The sequence below is a fragment of the Hippocampus guttulatus genome, chromosome 10 (genome assembly GCF_054856545.1).
Source record: "Hippocampus guttulatus isolate MCC_2025c chromosome 10, RoL_Hgut_1.0, whole genome shotgun sequence".
Taxonomy (NCBI): domain Eukaryota; kingdom Metazoa; phylum Chordata; class Actinopteri; order Syngnathiformes; family Syngnathidae; genus Hippocampus; species Hippocampus guttulatus.
In genome coordinates, this window is record NC_141270.1 from 11,611,222 (window position 1) to 11,627,878 (window position 16,657).

The 16,657-nt window shown below is 41.7% G+C and overlaps 1 protein-coding gene across 4 annotated transcripts in view; it reads left to right on the forward strand.

Annotated features, from left to right (window-relative positions):
- pde10a (phosphodiesterase 10A) overlaps nt 1-16,657 on the forward strand; it is a 56,308-nt gene that overhangs the window by 8,010 nt on the left and 31,641 nt on the right. The window contains exon 1 of one of the 4 annotated variants that reach the window (XM_086122489.1): nt 11,448-11,803. The exons of 2 other annotated variants lie outside the window; for them this stretch is intronic. In XM_086122489.1, the coding sequence (XP_085978615.1) occupies nt 11,740-11,803 (64 nt within the window). In that variant the 5' untranslated portion in view covers nt 11,448-11,739. Of the gene's footprint in view, nt 1-11,447; nt 11,804-16,657 lie in introns of those variants that run through there. One more of the 4 variants, XM_086122490.1, reaches the window with a different exon arrangement.

Here is a 16,657-nt window from a genome sequence, read left to right on the forward strand (position 1 = left end):
AGTTTACTATAAGTGGTTGCAGGTGCATAGTACATTTGGAGTGTGTATAAAGTTTCCAAGTTAAATTGCTTCTCGTCTAATAGTCTTAATCGAGCATATTGCATCATCATCATCATCATGGAAAGTACTGTATATGACTGCACACCTACATTTAAGGCTCCCAGCTTGTTTTTCCACCAGCTACATCCATTCAATCCAATACAGTAAATGAGATCAGATTGAAAATTCTCTTTGCTACCATATTAAGGGAGGTGCTCCTTGCAAAAACACCTTAAATCCATTTTGAAAATTCAAAGAAAACTGTTGACCCAGACCTGCAAATTTTACGAGCATTACTTCATCCCTTTGAAACAATTAATCGGTTCAGTCAAAATCTGTTCAACAAAAGATTAATGATGTCTATGCAGCGGTGGTTCTCAAACCAGCAAGCTGTAAGTTGAGGGGTGGCAAAATAGCTTATAATGATGTAACTTTCATACCGACCAGCAAACCAGCCCACAAATGAAGCAAACATACGAAACCAATTACTCCTCCCTGCATGAGTGAAACATTTCTAGCATGTTCTTTTCTCATGAACAGCTGTACAGGTGAGGCAATGTGACCTTAGCAAAAAATCAGCAGCTGAAAAACATATCTCGGGTCAAAAGTTTCCAACATGCCAATATCCATTCAGCCATCTATTTTCTAATCCGGTTATCCTCACGAGGGTTGCGGACCTGCTGGAGCCTACCCCAGCTGTCAGGCGGGGGACACCCTGAACTGGTTGCCAGCCAATTACTGGGCCCACCTAGACAAACAACCATTCGCGCTCACACTCATATGGACGATTTAGAGTCTTCCATTAACCTGCCATGTATGTTGTTGCAATGTGGTCGGAAACCGGAGTACCCGGAGGAAACCCATACGGGCACAGGGAGCACATGCTAACTACATATCAATATATCACTACTTTTACAACAAAGTTAATGGGCACTGTGTCTTTGGGAATGTTCATTGCGGTGGACACCATGACACCTATCCTCCTTTCTTGTCATCCGGAAGACAATGTAAATATTATTCAGGTTATGCCAGTTTTTTTTAAATTGAACTCACTTTTTGAAAAATAGCCGCCAAAGGGTTGGAAAATTCACTAAATATAGTGACCAAAGAACTATGTTTGCAACACCGACTGTGAGTTTGTAGCCCCTCTCTGTTCGCAGCTATGGTGAGTGGGAGCCGTAAATATTGAATTTCAACATAGAATTATGAATTGAATTTGGTTAGCGGTCACTTCTTTTCTGTTAAACAAGTCATCAGTAATGAGGTTGAATCGTTGAAAAATTTCCCAAGGTATTTTGAGGTCCACATGGTAGTTACACTGATTGGTGTTCTCAAATCTCTCCGTGTAGGGGCCCCTTTTTTTAAGTGACCTATTTTAAGTGACAAAGGCATTTTTTAATGTTTTGTTCTTTGAATGGTTTTATCTTTTGTTTGGCATTTTCAGATTATTTAGAAAAAAATCCCAAAGGTAAAGTCATCGCATGTGTCAATATTCAGTTTAAAATACTCAACCTCTCTTTTGTGAAATGTTAGCTTCTGCTGAGTAAAAATGATAGCACTGTACTTCTTACAATACATGCTGATTTATATAGCGCTTTCACAACAGCGGCAGCTGTAACAAAGCGCTTAACAAAACAGTTAACATAAAGTAAAATAATAAACACAACACATAACATAAAACACGGACAGTCGTGCAGTCCTAACACATAACATATTCTTACTATATATATTCTATTGAACAGCCAGGACAGAGATGTGCATATTGCTTTTACTAAGGTACGGTGATATTACATTTTCCAATTTTTGAAACTGCTGGTGCCCTTTTGTGGGAGCTCTACAAAACACAAAAAAAGGCCACACACATCTGCGGTGTTCATTGTTTGCTCCTTGATGTCTCACGAAACCTGCTGAAGCCTTTGTATGACATGACATACTTTGACGGTCTAGTTTCCCCTAAAATTTTGACTAAATTGTATGACAAGCGCAATTCACATTTGGACCTTCCAATAAACCCACATCATATAATGCAATGAAAATACATATTGGAGAAATCCTCTCTAGTGGAATAAAATACATGGGGCGGAGGTAATTTAAAGGTGTGGAGAGCGTGTGTGTGTGTGTGTGTCTAATACACACAAACTCTGTTCTACATTGAGACGGGCATAATTAGTGCCAGCTCTGTGACGTAGCCGATGTGAGGCCCAAATGACTGCTGTGAGTGGCGGCAGCAGCCTCTCCTGCTCGAGCCCGCCTGCCTCCGTCTCTGACTTCATTTCCTCTCGCTCTGACGCAGATAGCCCCCCCCCCCACCCCTCCACCCAATTTACACACACGCACACGCACACACACACACAACCTCGCCCCCCTCTCTCATCATGAATTTTTCTCACTCAGTGAAACCTTTTTTTTGTTGCTTTTTTTTTTAATTCATATGCTAAACCGTACGCTGCAGTGCCCCACATACCTGTGTGACGTATTCTGTCTACACAAGCTTTCACTCATGCTTTCAAATTGCAAGCACATTCTCTCTCATCAAGGCGCGGAATACTTCACAAACATATTTGAGCTCAACAGAAATTTAAGGAAGCTCCTCCTGTCTAACCTGATTATGTCTGTATGCATCACATTGTGTTGGTGTACAGAACAAGACCCCGATAGACACGTGTATGTACTTAAATTCATCGGGTCAAGTTGGAGAAGATGGTGGCCAATGAATGCAGCACAAAACCCTCTTCTTTCATGCCGAATGCAGAATCCAATGTCTCCCATAATTCCTCATGATGCAGAGAACAGTGTTTGAGACGGGATGCATCACCCCACACTGAGGTTTCCACCGTTATCCTCCTCAGGTTGCCATAAAAGGCAACCCTTCATTTGTTCAGCCTGTTTCCTCTGGACGAGCCCATGCTGCCTGCACCTCTGCTGCAAGTCACATTAGTTAGATGCATCACGCACTCTAATCCGTGTAATACTCACAATTATGCTGTCAAGCATCCCAAATAATAATATACTTTTGGCAAAATTTAAGTCCAAGTCCATTCCAGTGTCTCTTTAAAAATAAACTTTCATTCATTCGTCAAATAACATTGAAATTGATATTTGTAATTCATAACCCACTTGTTTTGTCTTGAATTTATCGTTAACTCATTGACTCCCAAAGACTTTTTTAAACGTCTTTTCAGACTTGGTCCAGAATTGGCTGGTACTGAATGAGTTAATGAAGCCCACCCAAGCAAACACGGAGAACATGCAAACTCCACTCGGGAAGGCCGCATCCGAGATTTGAACGACCGAACCTCAGAACTATGAGGTGGACGTGCTACAACGACTGTTGCTGTCCTGTTTGCTAACTTACTTGATAGCGAAGTGACCAGCAAAAATTTGCTTTCACGGCATAAACCAAATCTGCATTATTATCCCTCTTACTAACTCTCACTACATGTTTTCCCATCATTCCGAAGCTTGTGTTTATTTTTTTAAATTATAGCAACATGGGTAAAATTGTGGTACTCACGTGCATTTTGTGTCACATTTGGTAAAATAAAAAAATCCAAACACATTAGTACACACAGTAAAGCACCGAATGTCAGATATACTGTTGATGACAGAAGAGAGAAGTGTAAGATGAATGCCTCTCATGTCCTAATGGCAACTTTGCAGTAAAATCCAAACAAAGACGTCGAGTTATAAACAAAGATGTCATCTTTTCTCTGGCCTGTGCGTCTCCTTTGGGTGTGTTCATTTACTCCAGTTTGACGGTTACTGTTACAAGGCAGCTACTTTAATGATGTGCTCTAATTTGTATTCCCATTAACCTAAATGATGTACTTATCTCACATTTGTCCTAATGGATCACGGTGCACGGTGACATGCATTGACGTCACAGTGAGGTGATCCGCAATGCAGTCACATGCAAATGGTTCCACGTCGGGCTTTGTGTAAACGTAGCCGCTTCTTCTTCTCCTTCTTTTTCTTCAATGACTGCATTTTCAGACAAATAAAGGGCCAAGTGTAAGAGTGATCTGCCGCTTGGTTGTCTAGCTAGTTATGAGCCAAGCTGTGAAGATGTGCATAGCTCGCTCAGCCCCCCAGGGACCCTGTATTTTCATGGGCCTGCCTCTGACGTCAATGCGCCGGCTGTCCTGTGGATTGTCAGAACAGACTATTCAGTTGGGGGGGGAGGGGACTGCAAGTCACTGAGGTGTGTGTGCATGTGTGTTCTGCATGTGATGTGTGAAAGCAGGCCTGTGTGCCTCTGTAAATGTGACCATGCGCCGCTGTGTGTGCGTGTGTGTGTTCATGTTTCTATGCTTGCATGTGATCTGTAAATGTTTTACTCACATCTCAGGACTGCGTGTGCGCATCAATGCAGCGCAAAAAAAAAGTGTCTAGACTTCCTTGAATTGGAAATGTACCCAAGTAGATAAGGTCGGTAAGGTCGGTAATAAGGAGGGGGGCATATGTGAGTATTGTGAACAAGCGCTCATGTCAGCGGATGCCGGGAGACAGAGGTTGCAGTCATCAGGAGGATGTTTGTTCAAAAACAGCCAAGAGGACAGAATGTTTCAGCATGGCCGCCAACCACTTTGAGTCAGATGGTGATCCCACTGTGGACATGAGCGCTTCGACGTCCATAGGAGCTGCTCTGATACATGTGACAGACAGACAAACTGTGGCTAGATGATTATGTTACACAAACAAGTATAATACTATAAAACACCACACTCATGTGCTAAGTAGCTTTGGTCCTTTTTTGAGAGCTGTGAAGGAAAACAGCCTCACTAGGGGTTCAGACGGGAGAGTTGTGACATCCCTTGTGATCTCCCACATTTCCCTTTAGGTTATTCATCCAGAACCGTTTCGCATAAGCTTATAATCGCCCAGTCACGAACTTTGCAGGGAACATTTTAAAGTATTTCTTTTCTATTTTAAGCCAATGACTAAGCTACTTGAAAGGCTGAACGAGCTTTTCATCCACATTTGTTAAATCGATCGCCTGTTTTGAGTGGCTGGGGTTCTCAGGGTCTACTCGTTTTACTTCAATGTAGGCAACGTAAAGTCTAATTTCCATTCTGTCTCTGTGAACATGATTGTGAATGGTTGTCCATATGCCCTGTGATTGACTGGTGACCAGTTGAGGGTGTCGTCTGCTTTCTGCCCAAAGTCAGCTCGAACAGGCTCCGATCCCCCATGACCCCAAACCGAACTTAACTTAATCGGCCCCCCCCTCCCAAAGACATGAGATACATTTAGGCCCCTATCACACTGAGTGGCAAACAAGTGGAGGTGTTTTCTAAGGCAGCAAATTTCGTATTCTTGTCAGGGTTCGTTCAAAGCCGCAAATGTTCGTCATCGTTTCTCAAAGGAAGTTTGAACATGTTCAAAATGTCCTTGCGACAAGAAAAATCAGTAACGCTGTTGGTGAAAAGTCTGGTTAAGGTTTGGTGAACGGTCTTTGAATATTTACGACCTTGAACAAACCCTGACGAATTCTGATGGGAAAGCGCAATTTGCTACCTTTGTCAAGAGTCACTCTTAGTAGGATAGGGGCTTTAAAATTTCTGCGGGAATAAAGTAAATTAAATCTTACACTGCCTTTAAAATGTACCCTCTTCTCAAATTCTCACACTTTTTTCGTTTCCCCACTTAAATGTTTAAGATCATCAAACAAATGTAATATCAGACAAAGGTAACCCAAGTCAAATTTTAAAATGGTGATTTTTTTTTTGTTTGTTGAAAAAAAGCTATTCAAAGCTACTTGGCCCTGTGCGAAAAAGTACATTTTTTAGACATGACTGTGGCGAATCACATTTTTTGGCAAGCCGAGTTCATTTTCACCGCCCACACGCAAGTCTGATTACCGTACTTTCTTGAGAATACCGTGTACCTTTGTATTTTACGGCCCTCCAAATCGCCCTTCGTCAGCTGCCTTTTCTATGAAATCATAAATATTATGCTACGTTATCTTCTCGGTACCTTCAACAAGTACAGGGCAAATGTTCTCATGCTCATTAAACTGAAGGCTTTATTCCATCCTTCAGCAGTACACAGATGAGAGTGGCCCGTGCAAATGCGAATTTATGTGTCTCATCATCCTCTATGGCTTTTCGCCTCTCGTCCACTCGCACTAATTCACATCTCGCATAAATGGAACACAGCATTTCAGAAATGGAACGCCATACCAACACTGGCGGTAGTAGTGTGATGTTCTGGGCCTGTTTAATTCAGGACCTGGAAGGCAATTTGTCATTGACGGAGCCATAAATTGTGTTCTTAACCAAATAATCTTGAGGAAGAATAGCTGGTTATCTTGGTTTCTGCACAGACAACAATGTAAAACACAAGTCAACTTATGAATGACTCAAAATGAAGGTTTTTGAGCGAGTGAATGCCTGGACTTGATTGAAATAGTGTGGTATGACCTAAATAAAAGCGTTGATGTTCAAAAACCCTCCAGTGTTGCTGAATTAAAGCAATTCTGCAAGGACTAGACCAAATATCTCAATGGAAATATTGATTTTGGTTGATCCTCCTTGCTGAGGGTGCCCCAACCAGTTTGAAATATATATTTTTAATGTAAGTAAAATCCCCATTTTATGTTGACTCTGGTTATGTTTGCCTGATATTTACTTTGGTGGGGAAACAAAACAAATCAAGAATTTGAGAAGAGGGTAAATAATTTTTCATAGCACTGTAACTGCTCACTGTTAGCAAAAATGCCCAATAGACATGAAGCAGAGGGGACTGGAAACCATGTGTTGGCAAACCTGTCTGGTTATTTCCATGCTAGTCATTAGCATGCTTTCAGCGATATGCTTCTCAAATGAAGCATCTGTTTGGTGCATTTCATTTTTGCTTGCACTTTATTCAATTAATTGAAGTGTTCGTGTTGTACTGAGCATATAAATCACTTTCTGTGATGTTTACCATCACATTTTTATCTTCACCTTACCCAAAACAAAACAAAGTAAAAACATTGTTGTGTTATTCCTGTGTTGTTGTTGGTTGTACTTTTCCTGAAAATTTGGACAGAACAATTTTAGGGCATTTAACTTTGTATTTGGTACAGTGCATCTGTTTATAGGCTGTCTTTCACTACATACGAAGGCAAAATATTCAAAACAACTCTTAGTATGATGCAGTGCAATTCTAAAAAGTAAAATGATAATTATTATCCCCTCTCTGAATGTCTCGAGAAAAACTGCGCATGACAGTGGTACCTTGAAAATTTGCAATAAGAGCGATGGAGGGTGGCCACGAATTCAACTCATAAGTTTGGCACATAGTGAAATATATCTCAAAAAAGAAGGTTCATTAATAGCTTATTACGCTATTAATTGTCACTACCAGTTGTACCTTTCTGTCAAACTAAACATATTTAAAACACTTACTGTATGTCCACTAGCTTAATGCTAACAAAATGCACAAAGTCATAGACTAGCTAACAAGCTGCATCAATGTGGCAGTGTTATAATGCTTTTAGGATTACCGGTACTTAAGATGTACTGATATTACAACACCAATGATGCAATACATGTGAAAAGACAATATAACAATACTCACTGGCATATATTCTTTATCCCCTGCAAAATATTACTACGATTGATTCAGCTTACTGGGTCACATAGTTGTTAAACTCTTCTTAGTTTGTGTCTGTATGGCTGGCCAATTTGTGCACACCAGAAGGAGCACAAGGTCTGCAACGGATTCATGGCATTTCCATTCATTTCTTGGGGGGGGGGGGGGTGATCTGAGACACGTGTTTTGTGTTACGAACGTGGTCATGTAATGAGTTAAAGTTGTCACTCACTTTTGTTTGTGAAGACAGATTTTTTTTTTCCATCAGTCCGCATATTGGATCTTTTTCTTCACTTTCTCACTGTATTGAACACACAACCCCCCCCCCCCCTCTGCCCCCCCCCCACACACTTATGGTGCAATTTGGCCAATTTCAGTTAAATTGGCCAAATTGCACAGTTAATAAAATGGGGAAAAGAGTCACAGCAAGCTGTTGGCATCTTTCCCCGGTGGAAGTGAAAAGCGACAGCATGCGTCAGAGCGAATTCATGATGTTTTACAGTACGTGACCTCTGAATGGACCAGCTGCTGGAGAGTGTAGGAATGCCAGTGATTGATAGCGCACAAGCTGACGTAACCCGCCGCCGCCCCACACCTTCCTCTCTGACTCTCGATATGATCAGAATGTAGCGCTGCAGCACAGAGGGTTTATGCTGGATCATGTTGCCCGAACCTCTCTGGCGAGACGCTGAGGTGCACTCAGTGCTAATACGTCAAGTGGACATCTTTGAATGCTGGGTAGATAGGGAGCTCTTTTCATTTTGGACGCTTGGACATCATCTTCACTGATTATTACGGTGGAAACAGATACGAGCTGGACCTGTATTTCACTTTCACTTGGTCTTTAGTGTGCACAGGGCCTTTAAAGTTGTTCTGTAGTATTTACTGGAGGAGGTCAAGAGAAGTGCTGTTATTCTCTTTAAGAACTCATAATTTTGTATATGATAGATGCCAGAATTGTTGGGACCAATTCATACACGTGAAAAAATTACTAAACACTTTTCCTCTTCTAAGGTTTTACAGATGAGCACTTCTGAAAACAATCATATTGTATAGGAATCAAGTAATTGATTGTTATTGTCAGCTATTATTTTTGTATTATATTGATTTGCTCCCAGCATTTAGTATAGGGATCAAGTTTTGTTACCCCCCTCCACCCACGCCCCAATTTTCTTTATCTTTAGAATAGAATATTCTTAAAAGTGATTATTTTAATCATGACTAATTAAATGAAGGCGGCCCAGTGGTTCACGCGTTGCCCTCACAGTGCAGAGGTACTGGGTTCAATTCCAGCTCTGGCCTCCCTGTGTAGAGTTTGCATGTTCTCCTCGGGCCTGCGTGGCTTTTCTCCGGGTACTCCGGTTTCCTCCCACGTTCCAAAAACATGCATGGCAGGCTGATTGAACACTCTCAATTGTCCCTAAGTGTGAGTGTGAGCACGGATGGTTGTTTGTCTGTGTGTGCCCCGCCTACTGCCCGAAGATGGCTGGGATAGGCTCCAGCAACGCCAGCGGCCCTTGTGAGGATAAGCGGATCGGAAAATGAATGGATGGATAATTAAATGAAAATATAAAGCCAAAATCATGTTAATCTTTGGTCACAACAGAATAAAAGGTGCCTCTCATGTTTGCACGATTACATGGCACTTTCCGTCAGTTACTTCAAGATGATCAACAATTAATTCCACAAATACTTTCATCACTTTGTCAAGTCATAAATTATTATGCCCATTCCTACACCAGTGCGTGGACGTGATTCACACTTACACTTCACGTATATTTAGGCTTTCACTTACCAGCATGTCTTTTAAATACCTTTCATTTGCATATATGTGGTTTACTAACCAATACTTCCTTTGGTAAGTAATGTGACAGTAGTAGTGCAGTAGATGTACATGTTGCAAGAGTGGTTTTTTAAATCCTCAGACAGCACTGAGTTACACACAAACACAACTGTTTGACTATCTGATGGAGCTCATTTTCTACCGACAATAAATATTGATTACTACTGTGACATCATCATTATAGTTGGCAGAATACCGCAATAATATTAAATCATGCAATAAAAGTATTGCATGATTTCATATTGGATTACGTAAACCAGTGGTCACCAACATGGTTCGGGTAGCAGCTAACCCCCAAGGACCACATGAATAGCGGGACTGTTCTCAAAGTGTGATTTCCTGGGAATGTTGCAGAAGTGATCGTTTCAAAATGTGAACACTTCCAGAAATTTTTCGAAAGAGTTGCGTATTAATATTTACTGTAGCTCAACTCAGCGTTACTTATAGAGCACTTTAAAAACAACCATCACTGTATCTGTTTTTTTACCTCAAATCATGAATATGATTAGTGTCTTCCCATAATTTGAGCAAATTGGTTATTTTAGAAGTGTGTATCAAGCTGGCAGCTCTTCGCATTAATCACCAACAAAGAAGTAGCTCTCAGTTTCATAAAGTTTGTTGACACCTGGTTGTTTAAGTGCACAGGTCATTCCATGATACCCATCCCTACTATTTGAATGATGAGATACTACGATTGATGGCTATAATATTATTAAACTGAATTGTGCAGTCAGGTCTGGAGGAATTTCCTTGTGCCAATACAATACAGTAATGGACAGTGCAACGGCTTTGGCCCTTCAGTGAAGCTGTGACACACAAACAAATGTTATCCACGTCACACAAGAGAGCTTTACGGAATCTCTCAGTCGATAAGAGACAAATAAGACCTTGGTATATTGAATATTTAGACTAATGCGCCACACACTCTCATGCCATCCTCCAAATGTCTCACACAGCCAAAAGCTGGATTTACACTGCAGGTCATGCCCAGCTCCAATTTAGTACGATAGTGTTCAGCTGACCTGGACTGATGCTGCCCTCTTGGTTTAGATGAATGTAAACTCGGCAATACGCTGCTAGTTGCCATTATTTTTCTTAATTAATGTTCGATGCACCTATTATGTATTATGTTTAGACCACAGACGTGAAACTCAGGGCCCGGAGGCCAGATTTGGCCCCCGGCATCATTTTATGGGGGCCATCCATCCATCCATCCATCCAATTTCTATTCTGCTTTTCCTCATGAAGGTAGTGAGCATGCTGGAGCCTGTCCCAGCTGTCTTCTTTAGAGTCTTCAGTTAACCTAATGTGCAAGTTTTTGACGTGCTGATGTACGGTATGAACATGAAAACTTCACACAGGATAGCCCCCTTGTCAAGATTCAAACGCAGACCTTCTCGGCTATGAGGCAGACGTGCTCACCACTAGTGACAAGCGATGCATATGTCCAATAATTTGGTGACCTTATTTAAATCCAGCAAGGAAGGTGCGACACTGGGCCGAAAAAGGGGGGTGGGGGGTGATGCTGTCAAAAATCTGTGTAGCCGCAGATAAGACGCTCCAGCATTTTATTTGATATTATAAATATAATTACAAATTATGTTCTTAGCCCCCTCCCCATCTCCATGTCTCACTCAAGCCCCCCTTTGGGAGATAAAGAATCCTGGAGCCGTCCCGATTTATAGTAGATGAATCATCTCAACCAGCAATATTGCACCATACATTTTCATTACAGCTCATCCTAATCCTATGGATTTATTTAGAGTACCTAATGTCGCGGTCAGTGAGTTACTAAAGACTGCCCTTGGGGGTAGCAAAGAAAGGCGCATCTGTTTTATTTTATTGTGAAACCAAATAATCGGAAAACGTTTGCTTTTGGCTGACTTGACAACGCGCTCTTTCTCTCTTCTACTGTCCGCGTGCGCGGGTGTGTTTGAGCGGCTATGCGTGCGTGTGCGCGTATTTGACTGCGCTCGCTTCCTCCGCCGTCGCCCGTGCTTTGCCCAGTCTTCTGCTGCACATCCGCGGCGGAGCTTGACGCCGAGGAGGCGGACGGACAGGAGTTACACCTCGGCCAGCGGTGCCTGGTGGAGGTGCGGTGGCGGCAGTGGTCGGGGGCCAGCGCACGACCCTCCTCGCCCTTCCTAAAATTGAGGACTCATCTTGTCCTGGAGTAGTTTTTTTTTCTTTTTGAAATTATAATATTTTTTCTTGGTTGTTGTTGGGTTCAGCGCACTTTTCTCCGCGGCTCATCTCTCAGTTTGCGCTCACTATCCGAAATGGAAGATGGTCCGTCTTCGACAAGCTGTTTCAGAAGGTTAACGGACTGCTTCCTGGGTGCAAGTAGGTACACTTATTTTTTAAGACATAGCAAATTATAAAGATGATGTCCAAGACTTGGAGCGGAGAGCGCGCGGCAGCAATTCCGTGCGAAGGTCTCGACATTTTGGCGTCTTGTCTCCTCATGTGAGGCCACTTAAGTTTATGAATGACACATTGATGGCTCCTCCACGGGTGTGGAGCTGGAAGCAACACGATTCGCTGCTTGTATAGCGCGTGCGGTCCGGTTTAATAAAACATGCAGCGTGTTGGTCGCGAGTCATGCCGAGGACCGTAAAAATAACCAAACAGCATAATAAACAAGAAATGCGAAATAACTTTTTATTCCCGTAAAAATATTAGAGTTGCAGTCCGTTTATGGAAATGTGTTAATTACCACATTTCATGTACAGTATTGTAAGAAATGTTGCAAATCAATTGAGAGGGGCCTCACGACCCCCAAGGGAACCTAAGCAAAATAAAATTTGGGGGCCAAAGCAATAATAATTATTGTTGAACATTCATACATCTACCGTAAGGTTATTGCAGAAGTGTTACACTACCAAAGCGAACTGGGATTAATTTACACAACATTGCAAATGTTAAAGCACCAAATGGGACAGTGAATAAGGAACAACTAAAAGAAACATAAAAACTCCTGTATATGCATTTACAGTAGTGTAAATCTATCATCTGGTTTATTATTTTTGGTTTTTAAAAAACTGCAACAAGCAACAATATTCTGCAGTGCGAGCACAACAATAAAGGCGAGCAAAAGGTGAAATCCCTTACATGTATGAAATACCCAAAATACAAAAGGGAAAAAAAAGTCATGAAATGTCAATCAAATAACTAAATAATTACGTAACCGAAAAAAGGTACAAAGTAGGGGACAGAAAGGAGACAACAATGCTTTAAAAAAAGAAAATTAACAAAAAATATACAAAAGCTTTATTTGTAAAAATAAAAAATTAAAGTATACCTTGATCCAAACATTTAACATTCTTAACATTTTTTAATCCCTCAATACTCTTAACTGTTGATTATTCTTGAGTGGTCACTGAGCCCAATAATCAGGTGCTTCGTTCTCCTTGTATAAAGTCATATAACCTTTTATATGGGATTACCAAATAAAATAACTGAATATATTCTCAAACAGGGCGGCTCGGTAGTCCAGTGGTTAGCATGTCGACTTCACAGTGCAGAGGTACCGGGTTCAATTCCAGCTCTGCCCTCCCTGTGTGGAGTTTGCATGTTCTCCCCGGGCCTGCGTGGGTTTTCTCCGGGTGCTCCGGTTTCCTCCCACGTTCCAATAACATGCATGGCAGGCTGATTGAACACAATAAATTGTCCCTAGGTGTGAGTGTGAGCGCGCGTGGTTATTCGTCTCTGTGTGCCCTGCGATTGGCTGGCAACCGGTTCAGGGTGTCCCCCGCCTACTGCCCGAAGACAGCTGGGATAGGCTCCAGCACCCCCCGTGACCCTAGTGAGGATCAAGCGGTTCGGAAAATGGATGGATGGATATTCTCAAACTACCCCAAAATGTAACATGAAAACTGTTCCCTTGTAAAATTAATGCCACATGGTTATTATCTTGTCGATCTCTTTTACGTCTCTGAAAAGTCACCAGTTTCCCCCCCCCCTCAGATACACTCGTATCTCCTCACAGAGATTCTCGGACTGAAGTACACTGTGTTGTTCTCCTCCTATGTGTCGCTTTGCAGTACAGTCTGCTGCAAGGATAACATTGTGTTTGACAGCATTTGCGATTAACTAGCACACATTCTAGCACGCCACATGAGATATTCAGAGAATCGGGTTACCTTTAGGGAATGTGCATTTCTTAGAATGTCACTGATGGCAAAGCACACAAACTAAAACATGCTGTTTCATGTTTCACTTTTTTTTTCACGATGGCTTATTTTATTTTATCATGTGATCAGGTGTTCGATCGTTGTACTCTAATCTGTGTCGAAGTTCTTTTGGTAGAGATATATTTTTGTTTCCAAATGTTTTGCACAAATAATGTCTTCTGAAAAGAGCTTTGAAAAAGACAATAGCAAATTAAGAAAATACACCTTCTTCCACATAGGCCATGACAAGAAAACCTTCTTTTAGTTTTTATTTCTCTTCTGTAATGCCTGCCTTGTAATGATTTGCGACTGGTCAGATCCCAAAGCAGGCAGAGCATAGAGGAAGGTTTTTTTTTTAAAATAAAGGTTTCGACAGATGGGCAAATTTGGTATGTTCATACATACACAAAAATAAATAAATAAACCCAGTAACGCAAGGCTCAGGAGAAGATTACAAAACTAAAAAGTTCGCACGTCCCCATCACAGTGCAGAGGTCGTAGGTTCGAATAGGGCATTGGCCTTCCTGCGTTGAGTTTGCGTGTCGCCTGCTTGGCTTTTCTTCGGGTACTCCCGTTTCCTCCCACATTCCAAAAACATGCACGGTGGGTTAATTGATGGCTTTAAATTGTTCTTCGGGGTGATTGTGAGTGTGAATGGGTGTCTATCTATGTGTGCTCTGCGATTGGCTGGCAATCAGTTCAGGGTGTACCCCGCCTATACTGCCCAAAGTCGGCTGGGATAGGTTCCAGCACGTCCGTGACCCTGGTTGGATGAGAATATTTTTCTTCTTACCATATCTTTTTTTTAAACTCTGTAACATTATAGCATTGTTAGAACAACAGAATTAATTGTGGCGTGAGTCTTACTGTACACAAAGACATGGCATTGGGTTCTTCATGTGACAGGCCAGTATGCACAGGTGGGCTGCATTATCTGTGGTTTGTTTTGCAGCAACTGATATGTTTTCCATTGTTTGTCCCCCTCTGAAATGGGACTTGATGCAAGAGTGGCCAGCTAATGCAGACTCGGGGTATGTTGACATCACCGCTTGCTCATCTCATTGTAAATCGCGTAACCCTAACACACAGTTAACAGTAGTTCCAGCTGTTTGTAGTGGCTTGTGTGACTGCATTGTTGGCCCGCAGTGTTCATTTAAGGTCAACCCTAATGTGATCTCTCGTGCATGTTTTTCAACCCAATTGGCTTTTCAACATATTGCTTAACTGGATGAAGAACGCGGAACATTGTCAGGCAGGAAGTGCTCATTCTGGACATTCATGACCTGACTCACCAACATTTTTCCTGGCACTTATGAAGCTGTAAACATATCAAATCTTGAGTGAACTTGTCACTTGTCTCACATACGACTGTATATGTGTTCCCACTAATTTACACTGCTGGCAGAGTGTCAACATTATGTCATTAATTGGGGAATAAAAGGATTAGCGCCAGCTGACTTTTTTTCTTCACCTGTGAGGAGCATTCCCACATGCCGATGGGGCTTGGAGTTGAAGCGCCAAATGCAAAGAGCTACAATTATTGAATGTTCGTTACTGATTTTTTATTTTTTTTTGTATTTGATGCCCCATGTGCGCATTGCGCTGCTTGGCAACCTGCTCAACTCGCAATTCGCACCATCTCCGAAGCGTTCAGTTATGTGCACGGTATTCTCATTAAATTGCTTTCATTGGATTTATTAAAAAAAATGAACACAAAAACAAATTTCCACATTATGCAAGCTGGCTGTGTCAAAAGCCGAGACGGGAGAATTTCCACCCGTACTGCAGAAACGCATTGTCAAACACATTAAGAACACATCAAACACAGGCTCTTTAAATGCTAGAACAAACACAATCTTTAGTACTTTGCACTCGCTGCTTTGCAATATGAAATATTTTCATACTTTACATAATGAGACTTTTATGCTACATTCTAATGAGAACTTATTTCCTGTCTTGAAGTCATAATCGTCGTGTTCATATTTTCTTGTTCATACTGTACTGTATTTCAATATGGTAATTATTATTTGTGCTGATGGATAAAAGCACTCTATTTAATCTAATGTTCAGAACAGGGTCATTAGACAGTTTATTCATTTGCATTTTAATATCTACTTGTTCACATACACTTACCAGGAATTGAGAATTTGGGAATTCATTGAACCGATATCATGTGGTGAGGTTTTGATGGGCGTGTTTGAACCAGGAGTCACCAGCTCTGGTCCGAAATTGGTTACCCCTGGTTGAAATCATAGATTGTCAAAAACTGCATGGGCAAAAATGATCAGTCCGCACTGATGTCCATGAATGTTCTATTTTGCTTGTAACGCAAAGACAATTTGTTTGCTTTCATGGAGGACTAAGGACATTAGACAGGACATTAGTGTGATGTTGCAGAGCATATCTTGTTGATTTTAAGCCATGACATTGCAAGAAGAGTTTGTCGGCACGCCCATTTATTGCCCCCTTGTTCCAATATGTTTTTGTTGTTGAAAAATAATGCTGTAGAGTGTAAAGCATGTACCGTATTTCAAAATGCTGTTAGTGTTTTGTTTATATTGTTAGGGGGAGCCCTTGAGCAAGACATTTTCTCTTGCTTTAAATACATAAAGTTCAAGCCAAAAAAAATAAGCCTGCGATGCAGTTTGAAACCTTTATGTCAAAATCTGCGGAGCACTGGTTCAGCGCCAGGGCACAGTGCACGATGTTAGTGACAAAACAGATGACATTCTCCTCAAGGCATCCTCCATCCATTGACCCCTCTGTCAGCTGGTCAAAGTCTCGGTATCTGAGGGGATGGGAAAAGGCCACAGACGGATAGATTCCCTTCCAACTTGTCCTCATGTTGGAGCTCATCGAAAAACGTGATACAGGAGAAGACACAGGATCTGAGTTCTGTGGTTCTCATTAGCAGCTTCCCATCAGTTCAACATCAGTCCAGATGTGCGGTGACGAACGCGACCCCATCGTGGACGGGGCTCTGGGAAACGGTGGAGGTGGTGGAAGGGGAACGTGGTGTCGCAGC